The sequence below is a fragment of the Danio rerio genome, chromosome 2, assembly GCF_049306965.1.
Source record: "Danio rerio strain Tuebingen ecotype United States chromosome 2, GRCz12tu, whole genome shotgun sequence".
Taxonomy (NCBI): Eukaryota; Metazoa; Chordata; class Actinopteri; order Cypriniformes; family Danionidae; genus Danio; species Danio rerio.
Genome location: NC_133177.1, coordinates 61260001 through 61279140, shown reverse-complemented (window position 1 = coordinate 61279140; position 19140 = coordinate 61260001). Strand labels below are relative to the sequence as shown.

At 36.5% G+C, this 19140-nt stretch overlaps 2 protein-coding genes across 4 annotated transcripts in view; both read left to right on the top strand.

Moving 5' to 3' along the window:
• The window catches only part of lingo3b (leucine rich repeat and Ig domain containing 3b), a 790077-nt gene that overhangs the window by 408775 nt on the left and 362162 nt on the right, over nucleotides 1-19140 (top strand). The gene's annotated exons all lie outside the window — the stretch shown is intronic.
• tcf3a (transcription factor 3a) overlaps nucleotides 1-19140 on the top strand; it is an 88864-nt gene that overhangs the window by 60459 nt on the left and 9265 nt on the right. For 2 of the 3 annotated variants that reach the window (XM_073911916.1, NM_131094.1), the window contains 6 exon segments: nucleotides 301-379; nucleotides 528-601; nucleotides 7543-7713; nucleotides 8189-8300; nucleotides 9554-9689; nucleotides 11652-11896. In XM_073911916.1, coding sequence (XP_073768017.1) covers nucleotides 301-379; nucleotides 528-601; nucleotides 7543-7713; nucleotides 8189-8300; nucleotides 9554-9689; nucleotides 11652-11896 — 817 coding nt within the window. 3 annotated transcript variants of the gene reach the window in all.

Sequence of the window (19140 nt, the reverse complement as noted above, 5' to 3'; positions counted from 1 at the left end):
TTTTTTTTTTTGCCATGACATAGCCATATAAGCTGAAATGGCAATAAAATTAAAACTCTCTCTCTATTTAGTAAATGTACTGCAGGTTAAAATGTCGCCAATGTTACCGGTTGAAACCTAAAGTGGCGATGAGGTCTTAATGTGTGGAAATACCTTTTTAAATATCTTAAAAGGTATTGAGTTTCACTCTCTGATTTCTGTATTTAACCTGTTTTAACTAAATGCATGTTCCTAAATATATTTTGTGATGTCGTGTGATGAACTGGTGGTTGATTTTCCCATGTCTCTTGTTGATTTTAGATATATCCATCAGACAATAATGGCAGCAACTTCTCCTCGACGCCGTCCACTCCTGTGGGCTCTCCTTCTAATGTGGCCGGTGTGTTTTCTTCTCTTTTTACTGACTCTGTACTGCCATCTGCTGTGTGATGCTGTCAGCTCAGTTTGATCTTGCTCTGCTTTATGATTTCTGCACATCTCATGCAGTGTCAGGCTTCTCTAACATCTGTGTTTGTTTGTGTTTTCAGCCTCTGCATCTCAGTGGCCCAAAGGCTCCTCTCAGCCTGCGCCATCGCCTGGTTTTGAAGCAGGATTGGCACAGGTATGTTTTTCTTTTTCTGTGTAAATCATGCTGTGATTGAAGCGAGTTGCATTGATGTAACAGCATGATTTTGTGCTCATAGCTCTCCAATTGTGCTTTTTCACATAATATAAGTATCAGAGTTCCCACGCTTCTTGAAAGTGCTTGAATTTATAGACATAGAAAGTACTTGAAAACAAACACAGGTCCTTGTGCTGTGTTATTTAGTGAATTTAAAATTGATGGTGTGATTTCAGCAATTGTACTGTGTTGCTTTCAGAAACCGAATGGGAAAAAACGAATGCCTAGTTCAGACTGCGTGATTTTAGCCCTGATTTTGGCTCGCCGACAGGTTTTGAGAAATCGCAGACTAATGCCTGAAATCACAGGCAAATCGCTGCTCGTGCACGTGAGTGACAATCACACACTATGAACTATTAAAGACGCGATCTGAGAGAATCGCCGATGAGTCGCCGATGCCTGCGAGATATTTGGCGTGCTGAATATCTGGAGCTGTCGCCGATTCAAATCATGCCGTGTGAATTGAGTTTTGACTGAAAATAACATCAGCGATCGCCTACAGCCAATGAGAGAGCAGCATTCACGTGTGTGCGTGTGTGTATAACTGCTGCAGGCCAGCGGGAGGCTGGCGGAGAAGTTAAAAGCGCTCATTTTCGGTTTATTTGGACCCACGAAATGGAGGAAAAACTAGTGGAGGTTTGACAGGACTCAGGAGCAACCGTGTCTGTTTGACGTTTCATACAGAAATAAATTAGTTTATTATCAACTTAAGTTAAGGAGAAATGGCTAATTCCCTTTAAACCCAGATGAGCAAATATGTACATTTTCTACCCCATTAAAGGCTTCTTTCTCATTATGTAGTTAATAACAAAAGATTTACGACGTGTTTTTGGCTGTGAGACGTAGTTTGGACGAAGTTGTCGGCGATTCTTCCTATAGTAAAGTCATGCAATGTGAAAGTCCCTGTCACCGATCCATCTTGCAGTGTAAACAAAGCAGAGACGAAACGCAAGCCCAGATAGTCAAGCAGTGTGAACACATCTGTGACACGACGACTTTGAAAATCATGCAATCTGAACTCGGCATAAGACATTCTTAATTAAAAAAATACAAGAACTATGGCAAATAATGCACATTTTATCAACATTTCAGAAACCGTATTTAAATATTACCAGTGTTGAATTCAGCTAATGGGGTGTATGCAGAGCTAGTGAATGTTACGTGTTTAAGTTATTAAACGGATGAAACGTAACAACCAGTGAGTCTACTGATGCCGGATGAATAAGGAGAAGACAACCACTTGTTAAGTGAAACAAAAAGTAAGCATTTATTAAACAGAGACTGTCAAACAATGAATAGGAAATGTAATGTAAATGTAATTTTAAATAATCAAATTAAATAAAGAAAACAGGAGTTTTGCCAAAACAAAGAAATAAATATAACAAAATGATCTAACTAAACCCCAACCCACTAAACTGACAAATCAAAGAAAAATGCAGAAACAAAAGCGTAAGCTTCAGCACGTAGCTTAACTAAACTTCAGAACTTCCAAACATAATTACACATGTGACAACACCTCCATTAACTAATACATAATTATCCTAAGCTGCTCACATTACTAGAATTCTCGTAAAGTACACTCTGTTAGCCGTTAGCTAAACAAGATCTCATATAATCCAATTCTCATAAAGATCGTTCAACTTCTCACTAGACAAACTGAGCTGCACAAGTTTGTCTAAAAAATCATTCTCTCAATAAAGAGAAAACTAGAACACAGCAATTTCAAACAAAACCTAGCGAAGCAAACAAGATAACAGGCCCGCCGACACAATTGAGCCGAGCGCTCTTCAAGAACAGCGCAAGCGCATGGCTTTTATACTGCACGGGTTCAATCCTTATTGGCGCACCAATTGAGTGACGATGGTGATTGACAGCTCACTTGACCAATGGTTGCACACCTGAAACAGGACAAGATACACAACAAGAGAGAGAGAACGCAAAACAGAAAACAAACAACAAAACATACGTGAAACGTAACACTTCTCATATTGATAAACTTCCTGGTAAACGGTTAACGTGACTTTATTCCATTTTATATGGCTCCTTTTACAGCATGGATGCTGTAATGCAATTAAAACACCATCAGTTAAACAGACTTTGGCACTCATTTAGCTGCTCAAGCGTAAAACGAGCCAAAAAGCTCTCAGTCAGAATCGGCAGGCTAGCACAGAAGCTCCATTGAATATACTGGGGTAAAATAAATGCTCATATTTTAAAGACATGGTGGGGAGAAATGTAATTTCATGCGGTGCTACTTGTACAATTTGAGACCCACTTTATATCAGACATCACTCAGGCAGTGGAGATCGCTGATTTAAAAAAAAAAAACAGATCTTAAATGCGCCGATTTTGCAATGGCATACAGTTCACCGGAAACACTTAACCCAGGTTACTGACAGATTAAAAGTCCTTAAGCATACTTCCCACATATACCCTATTGTAATAAAGTTCTTTGAACATGACCGTTTAAAATGGTCTGCATTTATTTAAATACCACAATCAAAACATCAGTACTGACGTTTAATGTAAATATTAAGTGTAAGTGAAATGTTAAGTACAATTAAGGACTTCAATGGCACTATATATGCTGGGGGTGTGAATTATAAATGAGCCTGGTTAATTTAGGAGTGGGGTCTGGCTGCAGACTGCATCCAATGCTTTTTAATGCTCTCACCTAACCCCACCCCTAACCCTACCCATCACAGTGAAGTCACTCGCTTCATTGAGTGCATTGAGTCTGCCATTGCATCACTGAGTGATGCAGTCTCAGCTTGCATCATCGAGGCTGCATCTAGATACTATTGTAATTAATGCTGTTTTTTAAGGGATGGAGCCTTCAAAATTAGTTCATGCATTACCCTAATATATTCACCTATTAATTTTATTGTTGAAGACAAAAAAAATTATTGTTTTTGTCAATTGATATAGATGTAAAAAATAAACTGGTAACCATTAACTGCCATTGTAGAAACACAAGAACCTATCCATGTCAATAGCTTCCCATTTATTAAATCATTCAAAATGTCGTCTTTTGTGTTCAGCTGGAGAAATAAATGCAAGAATGTTTAGTAGACTGAAGGCCGTACCAAAAAATCTTTAATTCAGAGGTTTGGTAGTCTTGAAGATTATCATGAATAAATAAATATCTCTAAAACCTCGAGTACATGCACAGGCCATGTGGTTCATTGAGTCATTAAAAAAAAACACAAATCATTCAGGACGGCTGATTCATTTAGAAAACAAGTGACTGTCTCATTGAGTGAATCACTGACTCATTCAGAAGCAGATTCATAGAAAGCTCAGTTCTGCTCTGAGATGCAGAAATGTTCAGTTCCAGCCAGGACAATAACCGGTTTCAAGGTTTACCATGATTTGGAAAAGTCACGATTTTAAAACCGCTAAAATTGTCTGTAATACCGTTCCTAAGGTATTTATAAGGTTTTTTAATGTGTTTTTTTTAATGAGTTGTAAAAAAATCAGTTGTTTTGAAACTAATAAAGAGAGCAGAAGTCAATGTTTTATTTTCATTTATAAGCCGGACTATTCTAAAATATTATAAATGTTTCCTAAAATAAAACGTACTTTGTTTAATGGAGGAGAAAGTTGTTTATGTTTTTACCCAGACATTTAAAAAGAACGTATATTAGAGCAGTAATCACAATACCATCATTCTGTGAAACCTTGATATTTTTAACAAAGGTTATCATACCGTCAGAAACTTATACCGGCCCATGCTTAAAGGTGCAGCAGGTGATTGTCTTCAGAAGCATGTGTTGTTGTGCTTTTTGAAAGTCTCTTCACAGTCTAATAGTAATGATTACAGTAAATGATCTAAATGTGTTTATATGTATCGACATCTCTCATAATTCCGATATGTAGCCCAGTCTGTCTGTCAGCAAATGCAGATTTGAACAACTACACAGCCGTTTGTACGCAGCTCCGCCGACCGCCGCGCGTTCACGAGAGAGAGCACAAGCGTGCGCAATCGGTAAAAACCTGCTGAATCAAAACTTTTTAAAAACCTGAATCAATATTGGAGTTACCTTTGCACGCTGGAGAAAGGATGACACCATGTCTGAAGGATTTCTCTTAGACTGGTAATGTTCTGCTTTAAAACTGTTTTAGCTTCACGCAGAGCTGATGTAGCGTTAGATGTTGTTGTCACAAACGGGTTACATCTTCACAGAAGTGTTGTTCAGCTACTAAAATCTTCTGGTGAAAGATTGATAAGAATATTTTCAGTTTCATAAGGTCCTTTTACAGCATCTATGATGTAGATTTTAATTAGTTTAACAACTAAACACAAGTAAATATCGATATTCCGCCTAGTCTCGCCCTATATCGTTTACTATGCAACTCTAAATATTCACTCTGAAATAGCGTGTCAGTTTGGCTTGCACGCCGCCCGACAAGCACTAGTGGCTTTTGACACATGAGAGAGGGGTCTTTTGCGGTGCTCGGGTTTCAGGAGGCGTGGCTCTAGACGACAGGGGAGGGACTTTGATGCAGATATTTATGCTAAGCTGTTAGCATTGTGGAAGATCACCCACTGCACCTTTAATTCCAGCGTTGTTTGAACGTTTTTCATTGGCGAAACTAAAAGAAGACAATAATATGTCTAAAATGTAACACACTTTTGGAACTGTTGTATAAAATCACTTTCGGTATGATCAATTATTTCTTTGAAATAAGAACTAACCCATAAATGCATTTTTTGGGCTTTTACTATAAGCTTATTCTAACAGCATTCAAATAAGCTTCATCACACAGTCAGTGCTTCTGAACTCTCAAAATGTGTTTGTTTTTTGCAAAGTGACTCTATAATGTCAGATTGCACATTTTTAAAACAACAATTACTTAACAGTAATAATTGATAAACATTGAAAAACCCTCAAATGTATGCATGTGCATATTTTAAAAAGCATGTTCATGCGTATAAAATTTTGTATATAGATAAATGCATGCACGTAGATGCACTTTGAATATTTAAAAGTATGTGCATGTGTATATATGAGTTCAGATGCAAAAGCAGCTAAACGCCACTTCTGCCAAAAATGAGCTAATGGCATTGAGTGAATAATGCTTTAGGCACGTAGTACACCATCAACAAATAGATTTGCTTCTAATAATCTAAATCACTGTCAGCACATTAAAAAAAAAAAATTGTCGGCAAAAGCCCCTCAACGCCACTTGCCTTTGACAGCAAAAGCCGCTATATCCCGAGAACCAATCAGAAGGATCGAATCATATGTTTTCAGTGTAGCAGCGCACTGATACGCCGGCTTTTATGAGGAGGCTTTTATTTCGATTTTAAAAGACTGAGTTTGATGAACTAGATGAGCCTGTTCGGCTGTCAGTGAATGGCAAATGAAAGTGCCCCTTACCTCAACTCTGTGCATTATAAGACAAAGAAAACACACTGTACAGTCGGAAGTGTAGCATGCATTCATAATGCTTTTTTGCACAGCGATGCTACTTTGAGTCCGATTTACTATACATTAAACGGCAACTGTATTTCACAAAAGACGAAGTTAAGATGCTGTTCTTTTATACTACGTAGATAATATGAGGATAAACAAAAGACCAAGACCTTGAGTATGGTGAGACTGAATGAATGACAGCTTCCTAATGTGTCTGAGAGGCATCCCCTTTTTGCCAAGTAGGCCTACCTTGTGTTTTATTTGCTAATGTAAGCTATTTTTAAAAGATAAATAAAATTCATGAATCTATACATTATTTGTGTTACTTCATAATACCTATAGATCTAATAAGCTTTTTATTTGAATGGACAATGCACAGATATTGATGTTTCACAATTCGAATCTAACAAGCTTAGCTTACAATGTTGGCAATGTTTACATCACTCTACTTACATTAAATCTATATCCCAAATCTCAGAAATGATAGCAGATTGTTAAGATTTAATTAATGTCAGTTTTAATGCACTTGACAGATTTCATTCATTCATTTTCTTTTTGCTTTTTCCCTGGTTTATCGCAGCGGAATGAACCGCCACTTACTTGACATTTATATATTTAAAATATCAGGTGGTTTGTGTAGAGTGTTTTATGTTTGGTAAAATAATTCCTAACTGGATCTTTAGTGATTTTCAACTAATTACACTATAACCTTATCATTATCTATAAAATGAAACTTCTAAACCTTAACAGAGGAACCTGATAGAAAATGCTTGTTTACAAGAGAAGAGGGTTTTGCATCTGAACTTCATATGTAGAATTATGGGTATTTGCATGCACATGCTTTTTGGCCTATACGTGCTAAAACTTGCATATTGTACATGCATGCATAAATATATATACAGTGCTCAGCAAACATGAGTTCACCCCTCACAAATCTCTCTTAAATGAATATTTTCTATAGGATGCTTTAGAGTATTATATTTGTGCATAAACATTATATTAGTCTGTCAAATCGGGAGCTATTCTAACAAAATAACTTAAATAACAATAACTGTCCAAATATTTGTGGCCCAAATTTATATGTCAGGGAAAAGTTAAATTAAATTTGAAAAAGTATACACAAAATATATGTTAAATGTTGTTTGTTACAATTTTTTTTTCAATATTTCACATGAATTTAATTGTATTATCTTTCTATTTCTAAAGATGTTCAGTGATTAAAGTATTATTTTAATAAATATATCTGTTCAACCGTGCAAAAATATATTACCCTTATTCACTCAGAAATGGAGACATTTTTAAATGACTGTGTACTCGTTTATGCTGGGAACTGAATATATAAATGTATGCATGCACAAATATTAAAAATGGATGTGCCTCATGCATTTTCATATGCATAAATGCATGCAGCTGTTTACCAGTCTTTGAGTCTCATCTAGAATATTTGTGTGTTCTCCTCAGAGTAAGCTAGATGACCGTCTGGGTGAAGCACTGCATGTGTTGAGGAATCATGCAGTGGGCACAGATATGCAGAGTTTGCTGAGCGCTGCCATCTCTGGTCATTCGGCTGGTGCTGCGGCTCTGGGCTCCCTCAGTCAGGCCTTTGGTCTCGCCAACCGTCTGCCGGGCCTGGTGAGTGTGAACAAAACTCTGGCTTTACAGATGAAAGATATGCCTCCGGTATTATCATATTAGAGAGATTATTCACCCAAGATTTGCAAATATATATCTGATATACAGTTGAAGCCAGAACTAATAGCCCTCCTTTAAATTTGTTTTTCTTTTTAAATGTTTCCCAAATGATGTTGAACAGATTCAGAAATTTTTCACAGTTTTTCTTATAATATTTTTTTCTTCCAGAGAAAGTTTTATTTGTTTCATTTCGGCTAGAATAAAAGCAGTTTTAACTTTTTAAGAACCCTTTTAAAAGGTGATATTCATACATTATGTAATTTTTTACACATTATTTAAAGAACTGCATAATATATTTGTCACATTTTGACGTCAAAGTTTTTTTCCCAAATTTTTTTACTAATAAAATATTAAATTGACTGCTGAGCCTCTCATCAATGTTGACTAATAGTGTGCATTAATGTTCTCTGTCTAGATGTCAAATCACAGTGAAGACGCCGCAGGTTTACCGCAGTCCAGTGCTCTTCTGCAGGGACACCACACTTCCCATCAGCCTCCACCGTCCTCTCAGTCTGACACCTTCACCAGTCAGTGCTGCTTCTTTAATCATAATGCACATTAGTCTTATTCACATTCATAAACGATGAGCTTTGAGCAGGCACTTTGATGCATGAGCGTGCAACAAGGTTTTTGTATTGTAGTAGGCAATAAAAATCATGGGATTGTATCTAAGGGAATGCATGAACTGAAATAATTTCAAATGCGCCTCATTTTTTAATAGTTTTTTACACTCTTGCATGTTTTTTATACATCCTACAGCTTTAAACAAGCATTAAAGTACTTGGGATTGATGCTAACGGAAATGCGTGAATTCAAATAATGCTAATGCACCTTACTTTCATTTGCTTTTTTTACAGTGACACATGCTTTTCATACATCATAAAAAGTTAAAACAGGCATTCAAGTTAAAGAGATTGATTCCAAGGCAATGCATGAGCTAAAAAAAAATCTATGCTTTTAATTGTTAAAAATCAGCAACGCCTGCCTTGAGAGGGTTAAATTGGTTTAGCCAGTTGCATGCATTTAATACAATATAAAGCTTTAAAACAAAGAATAAACTTCATGAGATTGGTTCTAATGGAATATATGAGTTCATTTTTAATAACTTTTTTAAACTGTTGCATGCTTTTCATACATCATAAAGCTTTAAAACAGGCATTAAAGTTCATGAGATTGGTTCTAAAAGAATGTATTAACTGAAATAATGCAAATGCACTCCTTTTTAATTGCTTTTTTACACTGTTGCATGCATTTAATTCATTATAAAGCTTTAAAACAAGCATTAAAGTTCTTAGGATTGGTTCTAAGGGAATGCAAGAACTGAAATGATAATGCAAATACACCCTATTTTTAAAATGCATTGTAAACAGCGTCATTTCTCATGCTTTTACCACTTAAAAAATCATTTTGTGATTCATACAAGTCAGTTATGTTGGACTTGATGCATTTGGGGTTTAAGAAAAATCGAAGTATTGAGAAAATCTCCTTTTAAGTTGTTTAAATGAAGTGCTTTGCATTGCACATTACCAATCAAACATTTAGCTTTCATAAATTTACAGTAGAAAATGCACAATATATCTTCATTTAATGTAATCTTGACTTAATTTTGACCCATACAATTAGCCAATGTTTTTGGCTATTTCTTCAAATAGTCCTGTGCAACATGAGTCTGATTTTGCGCTCCAGGGTCACGTTTTAGCATCTAGAAATCACCTTTATGAGTTACAATATGTTTGGGAGTGTTTTCTGTTGCTAATCTCGTCCTGTTTCTGACTTTCAGGTCTCTCTTTGGCTCGCTCGTCTCACGCCTCCAGCTCAGATATAAAGAGAGAAGACAAAGACGACGATGAGAATCTGTCTATCGCAGATAAATCAGAGGATGAGAAGAAAGATGGAAAAAGCCGCACGAGAACGAGGTACCAGTGCAACTTCATTCCATTACAGGATTAAAAATGCAATAAGGCAAGAGTTTAGAGTAAATAATAAGAGTCTTATTTGCAATAAGTTTGCATTCATTTCAACAATAATACAGTTATATTGTTGCAGTTTAAAAACAATTTCAATGTGACTATAAAGGAACTTACTGTAGCTTAGTTTTATGGTGTAAAGCTGAACTTTCAGCATCATTTCACCAGTCTTGAGTCACATGATTCTTTGCCATTCCAGATGACTTTATTAATCAGTGATTTGAGTCATGTCAGAGATGTATGGATGCAGTCCTCCAAGCTCATGATGGAGTCAGACACAATATTCATTCTGTCTCCACTGCAACAGGACTTTATATTCTATACTGGACATTATTTCTGTTCAGTGATGAGACTTTAGTCTAAGCAGAGTCTGACCTTACTGTCCTAATCAAATCATTAATAATCAAGACATGATCATATTTTATTGTGCTCAAATAAGCGTAATCTAGAGGCCTTTGCCTTTCATATAAGACACTTCTAATATCAAATGATCAACTAGAAGACTATTATTTGTTGTTTCTAAAACTTGGATAGGCGACAAGACTTTTGTCTGGTAGTGTAGTTGATGAATGAAATGTTCAAAACAGCATTTATTTGAAATAGTATCTTCTGCAACATTGTAACATTTTTAAAAGTGACATGACAACATTTTGTAACATTGTATCATTATAGTTTTAACTGTTGCTTTTCATTAATTGTATGTATCTTTTATTTTTAATTTAGTTTATTTTCCCATCATTGTAAACATGACTCAAACTTAAAATTGATAATTATAAATGTTTCTTGAATATTATTTTATATTGAATTTTATAGGGATTTCTGAAGAATCATGCGTCTCTAAAACTTGTAGTTTGATCTTGAAAATTCACCTTTACAACAAAAAAAATTATAATTTTACAGTATATTCGGATAGAAAACATTTATTTTAAACACTAATAAAATTTCACAAGTTTTTTACTATATTTGATTCGATAAATTCAGCCTTAGGGAACAAATATACACTTTTCAAAGACAAAAATTCTGATAATTCAGTGTTCCTTCAGCGATCATTATAATATGATTATTTAGTGAACAATAACATTTTCTGATCATCATTAGGGTTATTTTTTGTGGAATATTTTTCCCCCAGTTTAAATCTAACTTGCCTTAAACTTATACACAACTGTTTTCAATCTTGATAATCATAAATGTTTATTGATCATCATATTATAATCATGTGACTCTGAAAACCAGAGTAATGATGCTGGAAATTCAGCTTTACATCACATAAATAAATTACATTTTACAGTATATTCACATAGAAAACTGTTATTTTAAATACTAATAAAATTTAGCTATTTTTGCTCTATTTTTGGCCACATAAATTCAGCCTTAGTGAGCTAAAACACTTCACAAACTTAGACTTTAGAATCAGTGATCCTTTTGTAAAAACTGGACTAATGATGCTATAAATTCAGCTTTACGTCACAAAAATAAATTAAATAATATAGTATATTCACATAGAAAACTGTCATTTTAAATACTAATAATATTTAGCAATTTTTGCACTATTTTTAATTTAACAAATTCAGCATTGGTGAGCAAAAAAACTAACTTTTCATAGACAAAAAAAAATAAATAAATTATAACAATTTTTGTACTAATCTCAATTTTTCCACTCCCAGTGTCTTCTGATTGGTCCGTTTGATTCACTAATAATAAAAACTAATAATATTTAGCAATTTAATTGGAGTAATTCAGCATTGGTGAGCAACAAAGCCACTTTCCATAGACTTAAATAAATAAATAAACTTAATTTTGTAATAATCTCAGTTCCGCCATCCATCCAAGTGTCTTCTGATTGGTCGGTTTTTCTAACCCGTCTGGCTGTTGTTTTTGCCTGTAACTCCTCTCGCCCCTCTGTCCCTCAAGTCAAGACGAGGACGAAGACGAGGATGATGAGGATCTGCCGGTGGAGGTGAAGGCGGAGCGGGAGCGTGAGCGGCGAATGGCCAATAACGCCCGCGAGCGTCTGCGTGTGCGCGACATCAACGAGGCCTTCAAAGAGCTGGGCCGCATGTGCCAGCTGCACCTGAGCAATGAGAAACCGCAGACCAAACTGCTGATCCTGCACCAGGCCGTAAACGTTATTCTCAACCTGGAGCAGCAAGTGCGAGGTCAGTGTGTGCGGCTGACCTCAGATCAGTGTTTAGACTCGCGGAGATCCGTCTGTGGCCGCCACGCCTGACTGCGCCGCCGGGGAGGAGGATGCATTCTGGTGCATTGCTGATTTTAATGTGATAAAAGTATACCATTACGTCATATTTATTACAGAAATTACTTTTATTTTGAAAAGCAAGACACTGTAGGGTTTTTTTTCCCCATGCATCTGTGCATTTTGATGTTTTGTGGGCGACTCGTGTAGAGAAGAGTGTAAATTTAACATGCAGTTGTACTATCATTTTTATGTTTAAGAGACTGGGCATACATGAAAGAAAACAATTTTATTTATAGGTAGGCATAGATAATATTTTAATCTAGATTAATATCACTGTAATCTTGGAATTAATCTAGATTAAAATGGCTCATTTTGGCATTCAGAATATGTGTGCTACCCAAATAATGACTTTTCTCAAGCCAGGTGGCGCATTAGACCAGGGGGTCATCTCCGGTTCCCAAAATGCATCACAAACTGCTTGAGAAACTGTTCTACTCTGATAATTAGTGATAAAAATAAATGATGTTCAGTAAGATGTACTTGTGTTCACTAACTGTTTATTCAGTTAAACAAGGATGTTGAACTGTAGGCCTACATAAGCTCCAAACAGCCATTTTTGATCACCTTAATGTCACCTGTTAAGTCATAACTGAACTAAACAGAAATGCAATTAAGACGTGGAGTATGCAGATTTTAGTCACATTATTGAAATAAACACTGCGATCAAACTATTACCCTTATGTAGGACTTTTCACCATATTTTCCGAAAAGATCCACACACGTGGCTGTCCATAAGGGACCGCACACATTGCGAAATGCAGAATTTTTTTTCCTTCCATTTGGCGTGTGTTATTAAACCCATAACACTCTCACCAGTCCATACTCCTTTATGCGTCTAATACCCCAGGTTGTCTCGGGGGCATGAATGAAATGTTCATGAGTGAATGTGAAACTGCCGAACTGCAGTTAAATTCATCCACAATTGCAGGAAACTCTTACATGAAGGCACGTAAACACACAAGGGCAAATACCCAGATTACAGATGTCCATGTAAGCGTAGTCAGTAGTGTCTTCGACGTAAGTGAAAGATTCAGAAGGGCACTTTTTTTGTCAGACGGCTCACCGGTCAGGTATACATCCGCGCTATATATCAAGGGGAAAGTCATATCTTGCATAGGATAGACCCAGATGCCAATCCAACTTTGAGAATAGATTAACGGCTGTATTTTTTAAAAATCGCTCTATAAGAGTCTCACGTTAACGACGATAACAGCCCACCACTTATTTTATTACAATGCATGTACAATTTGTAAAGTCTTATATACATTATTACATATTATGAATACTATTTTAATGTTTATTTATAGTTTAGTGTAATAATTTATATATATTACCAGTAATAGCATTTTTATAAATAAAAAAATATATGCAAATGTAAGAAATTATTGCATGTAAGAAAAAATATATCATTTAAATATAATGTATATGCACAGTTTGTAAAGTGTTGTTAAATTTGATGAAATCTATTTTAATCTGCATTTATATTATACTGTAATACATTAGTTAAATAATACTGGTAATATAAGTTTTGTGTAATATACTAGTGAAGATGAAACAGAAATACACTTATAATTAAGTGTATTTTATCAAGACATAAAGATTATGCATTTTATAATTATAGGATACCATTAAATATAATGTATTGAAAATGAAATCAGAATATATTGATATTTGTAGGCATAAACATGCATGCATATATTTCATAGATAAATTGTATACATTTCATAACTTTTAATTAGATATAGTAATTATCAATTTGTATATTAAAACAACTTGCACTATATTACACAAATGTTAATCATTTGGAATGATAATATGCACATAATTATGTATTCATTCAGCTTAGTCCCTTTATTCAGCATATGTTTACACAGCAGATGCCCCTCCTGCTGCAATCCAGTACTGGGAAGCACCCATACACACTCAAAATGGCACACACACTCATACACTACGGCCAATTTAGTTCATCAATTCCCCTATAGCGCATGTGTTTGGACTGATAATCCCCTATAGCACATGTGGACTGTGGGGAAATCAGAGCACCCAGAGGAAACCCACGCCAACACGGGGAAAACATGCAAACTCCACACAGAAATGTCAACTGGCCCAGCAGAGACTCAAACCTGTTCTTGCTGTGAGGCCACAGTGCTAACCATTGAGCCACTGCGCCCCCCAAAATTATGTCTTAAAGTATAATTGTAAAGATACTTAGTTAGGCATAGTGAGTAGCTTTTATCTGTTTGATTAGAGTTCTGCTGTATTGACCTGCAGTGTCTTGCCTAAAAAAATAAAGCCTGGCAACCAAGAACATGTTTTGTTTTAGCTGTTGTTTATGATGATGGTTAAATTGAAGCCTCCTGCCTCCCCGCGGCCACTCAGCCGTCTGTTCAGGGTGATTGTGGGACTTTCTGCACTTTCTGCATGTGTTTCTGTCTCTCATTTCATCCCGTCCTGCTTTCTGTCTGCTTGCAGCATTGATGCAACTAACAGACTCAAAGTAGCTTTATACATGCTCATTTACTCACCCAAGTCAGATTTTGAAGAGCACAGAATGATTTCAATTGTTGTAATGAATAAACTTAACATGACATGTTTGATTATAATCATGCACTGATGATGATTTTCAGTAAATAAAGGAGTAGTTTATCCTTTATTTATTTACTGGATACTTCAGATATTGTGCACTTATCATTTGGAGTGCTTTTTTTTTTGGTGCATATTTGCAACAAATGATTTTTTAGGATAAACTTCTGCTTGTTTTATAAATCTGATTTTATATGCAAAATTAAAATAGATAAACACAAATCTAAGGGGAATTATGCCAAGATAATGCCTTTTTACTGTAACTGCATTAAAAAGGCATCAGTAAACCTGCAGAAGATTCACAAAACAAAGCTGAAACTCCAAGGTTGAGTAAATGATAGTATTTCTGTTATTGCTTTTAGTTGTACCATTGCTAATGCATAAAACATTTAGCCATTCAGATTCCTCTGTTTTCTCTCTGCAGTTGTTTAATGCTTTTAAAAAGGGCTGGGACGATAAATAATGCATTGTATTTCTTGGCTTGTTTCTGAGGGTTTTGGAGCTGTTTTATTATAATCTTGCTAATGAAGAAAACAACCAATTTTAGTGTCAATCAACTTGTGTTTGTTTTTATTGTATTTGTTATACTTGCTTGCCTTGAATGTAGCTTAAGATGCTTGATATAGCAATGAATAAAAAATATGCTTGTACTATAAAATGTTTGGGATGCATAACTGTTTTCTTAAATAAATTCGGAACTTGATTTTAAACAGCAGGTGGCGCTCTAGGCTGCTTTCAACAGCAGATGTTGCTCTAGGCTGCTTTCAACAGCAGATGTTGCTCTAGGCTAGTTTAAACAGCAGATGTTGCTCTATGCTAGTTTTAACAGCAGATGACGCTCTAGACTAGTTTTTAGCTGCAGATTTTAACAGCAGATGGTGCTCTAGGGTAGATTTTAAAAATACATGTTGCTCTAGGCTGGTTTTAACAGCAGATGGTGCTCTAACGTAGATTTTAACAGCACATGTTGCTCTAAGCTGGTTTTTAACAGCAGAAGGTGCTCTAGGCTAGTTTTTAACAGCATATTTTAACAGCAGATGTTTGTTGGCGCTCTAAGCTAGTTTTTATCAGCAGATGGCGCTCGAGGTTAATTTTGAACAGAAGAAGATGTTCTAGCCTAGTTTGTACAGCAAATGGTGCTCTAGGCTACTTTTAAACAGTAGATAGCATTCTAGACTAGTTTTTAACAGTAGATGACACTAGGTTAATTTTGAACAGCATATGATGTTCTAGGCTAGTTTGTACAGCAGATGGCGCTCTAGGCTAGTTTTTACAGAAGATGGTGCTCTAGGCTAGTTTTTACATCAGATGGTGCTCTAGGCTAGTTTTTACAGCAGAAGGCGCTCTAGGTTAGTTTTAACAGCGGATGGCACTCTAGGCAAGTTTTAACATCAAATGGCGCTCTAGGCTAGTTTTTACAGCAGATGGTGCTCTAGGCTATTTTTAACATTAGATGGCGCTCTAGGCTAGTTTTTAAAGCAGATGGTGCTCTAGACTAGTTTTAACATCAGATGGCACTCTAGGCTAGTTTTTCAGATGACGTCGCTCTAGGCTACTTTTAAACAGCATTGTGGCTCTAGACTGGTTTTTAAGAGCAGATGATGCTCTAGGCTAGTTTTTACAGCAGATGGCACTCTAGGCTAGTTTTTACAGCAGATGGCGCTCTAGGCTAGTTTCAACATCAGATGGCACTTTAGGCTAGTGTTTCAGCTGACGTCGCTCTAAGCTACTTTTAAACAGCATTATGGCTCTCTAGACTGGTTTTTAAGAGCAGATGATGCTCTAGGCTAGTTTTAAACAGCAGTTGGCGCTCCAATGTCGTTTTTAACAGCATATGAGTTTAAAACTAACCTCAGAATCAATGCAAGACTGAATGGTAATGCATTTGTCAATGTAGAATCATTTCTCTTATACCAGTGTCGTCCCAGCTCTACTGTCATCCTTCATCCTCCAGTTTTCGACTGTTGCATGTCTAAAATGCTCTTTCCGCAGGCATTAACCTCTCCAGCTAGAAGAGACGGATTGGCTCTCTCACATTTCCTCTTTAGCGGTTCACTCGTGATGGTCTGATTAATGCTTGCATGTGATGTTTAACCTCTGTTCGCCAGGTCGTGTTTCTGTCGGCCATTTTTTCTCCATCTGTTCTTTACAGACAGCCGCAGTGGTTTCAGTCTCATGCCGTGTAAACACATCTCGGATGTGTTTTTTGCAATGAGACTTTGCTCACCTCATCTGTCCTCTGTCTGGCTCTCAGTGGCTCTCAGTGTGTGTTTCTGTGCGGCTCTTAAAGACGGTGCGTTTCTCTCTCGTCTCGCTGTTTTCTCGTCTTCAGCTTTCGCTGCGTCCCACAGGCCTCCTGAAACACCCACTCTACTACACAGGGTTCCCATGGCGCATGACATTTCTGGAGTATCACTAGGCTAGTTTTAACAGCAGATGGTACTCTAGGCTAGTTTTAACAGATGGCTGCACTCTAGAATGGTCTTTACAATAGATGGTGCTCTGGGCTAGTTTTTAAACAGCTGTTGGCACTCTAGGCTTGTTTGTAACAGCATATGGTGCACTAGGCTAGCTTTTAAACAGGAGATGGTGCTCTAGGCTTGTTTGTAACAGCAGATGGCGCTTTAGGTTAGTTTTTAAACAGTAGATGGCGCTCTAGGCTAGTTTGTAACAGCAGATGGCACTCTAGGCTTGTTTGTAAGAGCAGATGGCGCTCTAGGCTTGTTTTTAAACAGTAGATGGTGCTCTAGGCTAGTTGGTAACAACAGATGGCACTCTAGGCTTGTTTTTAAACAGTAGATGGCGCTCTAGGCTAGTTTGTAACAGCAGATGGCACTCTAGGCTTGTTTGTAAGAGCAGATGGCACTCTAGGCTAGTTTTTAAACAGTAGATGGCGCTTTAGGCTAGTTTGTAACAGCAGATGACACTCTAGGCTAGTTTTTAAACAGTAGATGGCGCTCTAGGCTAGTTTTTAAACAGTAGATGGTGCTTTGGTCTAGTCTTAACTGTAGACGGTACTCTAGGCTAGTTTTTAAATAGTAGATGGCACTTTAGGCTTGTTTTCACAGTAGAAGCTGCTCTAGCCTAGTTTTAACAGAATATTGTGCTCTAGGCTAGCTTTTAAACAGTAACCTGGGTAAAATGCTAATTTTGAACAGCAGATGGAGCTCTTGGTTAGGTTTTAAACAGTAGATGGTGCTCTATGCTAGTTTTTAACATCAGATTATCCAGGCTAGTTTGATCAGCAAATGGCGCTCTATACTAGTTTTTAACGGCAGACGGCGCTCAATGCTAGTTTTCAACAGCAAGCAGCGCTCTAGGCTAGTTTTTAAAGAGTAGATGGTGCTCTAGGCTAATTTTAACATTGGATAGCCCTCTTAAGCTTGTCTTTAATAGAAGCTGCCTCTTTAGGCTAGTTTTTAACAGCACATGGTGCTCCCGGCTAGTTTGTAACAGCAGATGGCACTCCCGGCTAGTTTTTAAACAGCAAACAGAGCTGAAGGCTTGTTTTGAACAGCGGATGGTGCTTTAGGCTAGTTTTTAAATAATAGACTGCGCTGTACGTTAGTTTTTAACAGCAGACAGTGCTCTTTGCTACTCCTTAAACAGCAGATGGTACTCCAGGCTGGTTTTGAACAGCAGATGGCGCTCCACCTCTGTTCGTTTTTTAGTATTAGATGGCGCTCTAGACTAGTTTTTACCGGCATTTAGTGCTCTGGGCTAGTTTAAAAACAGCAGATGGCGCTCTAGGCTAATTTTTAAACAGCAGATGGTGCTCTAGGCTAGTTTTTAAGTTGTAAATGCTGCTCTAGGCTAGTTTTTAACAGCAGATGGCACTCTAGACTAGTTTATACAGCAGATGGCGCTCTAGGCTAGTTTTAAACAGCAGATAGTGCTTTTGGCTAGTTTTATAAATAAACTTTGCAGAGACAAACTATTATGCCTAATCCACTATGATCATGACTGCACATTGCACATCTGCGATGTGACTATTGTGGATGTGTACGTTGTGATATCAACACTATTATGCAGCCCTAGTTAAGGATATATTATTGTTTTTGTCTCCTCAGTGCTCATTGGTTTTGTAAATAAAGCTTTTTAGTCAGTCAAATTCAGTGAGTTTGAGGTTTGGTTTAGCGTGGGAACCCTGTTTATACATGTAAATAAATAAGACGTTCACACTCAGACAAGAAGACGCTCCGGACGCTCATGTTTCCGCTCTCCGCATCTCCACCAGATCCTTCACCGCAAGCCTCACTTTCATTACTACAGTTCATCTCAGCACTGGACTGAAGTTTTTCAAAACATAGCATTTGCTTCTTCTTTTGTAATGTAATCAAAGCATTTGATTGTGTAATCAACAAAATGGTTTTCAATTTGGTCTTTAATATTAGTCCGTATTTAATTAATAAGCAATACCTTTTTAGTATATAGGTAATTGTCTAAAATATATTCAAAGAAATCAACTGTTTGTAGTGTATTTATATTATTTAATAATTAAAATGATTGAATATTATATTATTTATATATCAATCTATCATACCGAAAGCATATCATATA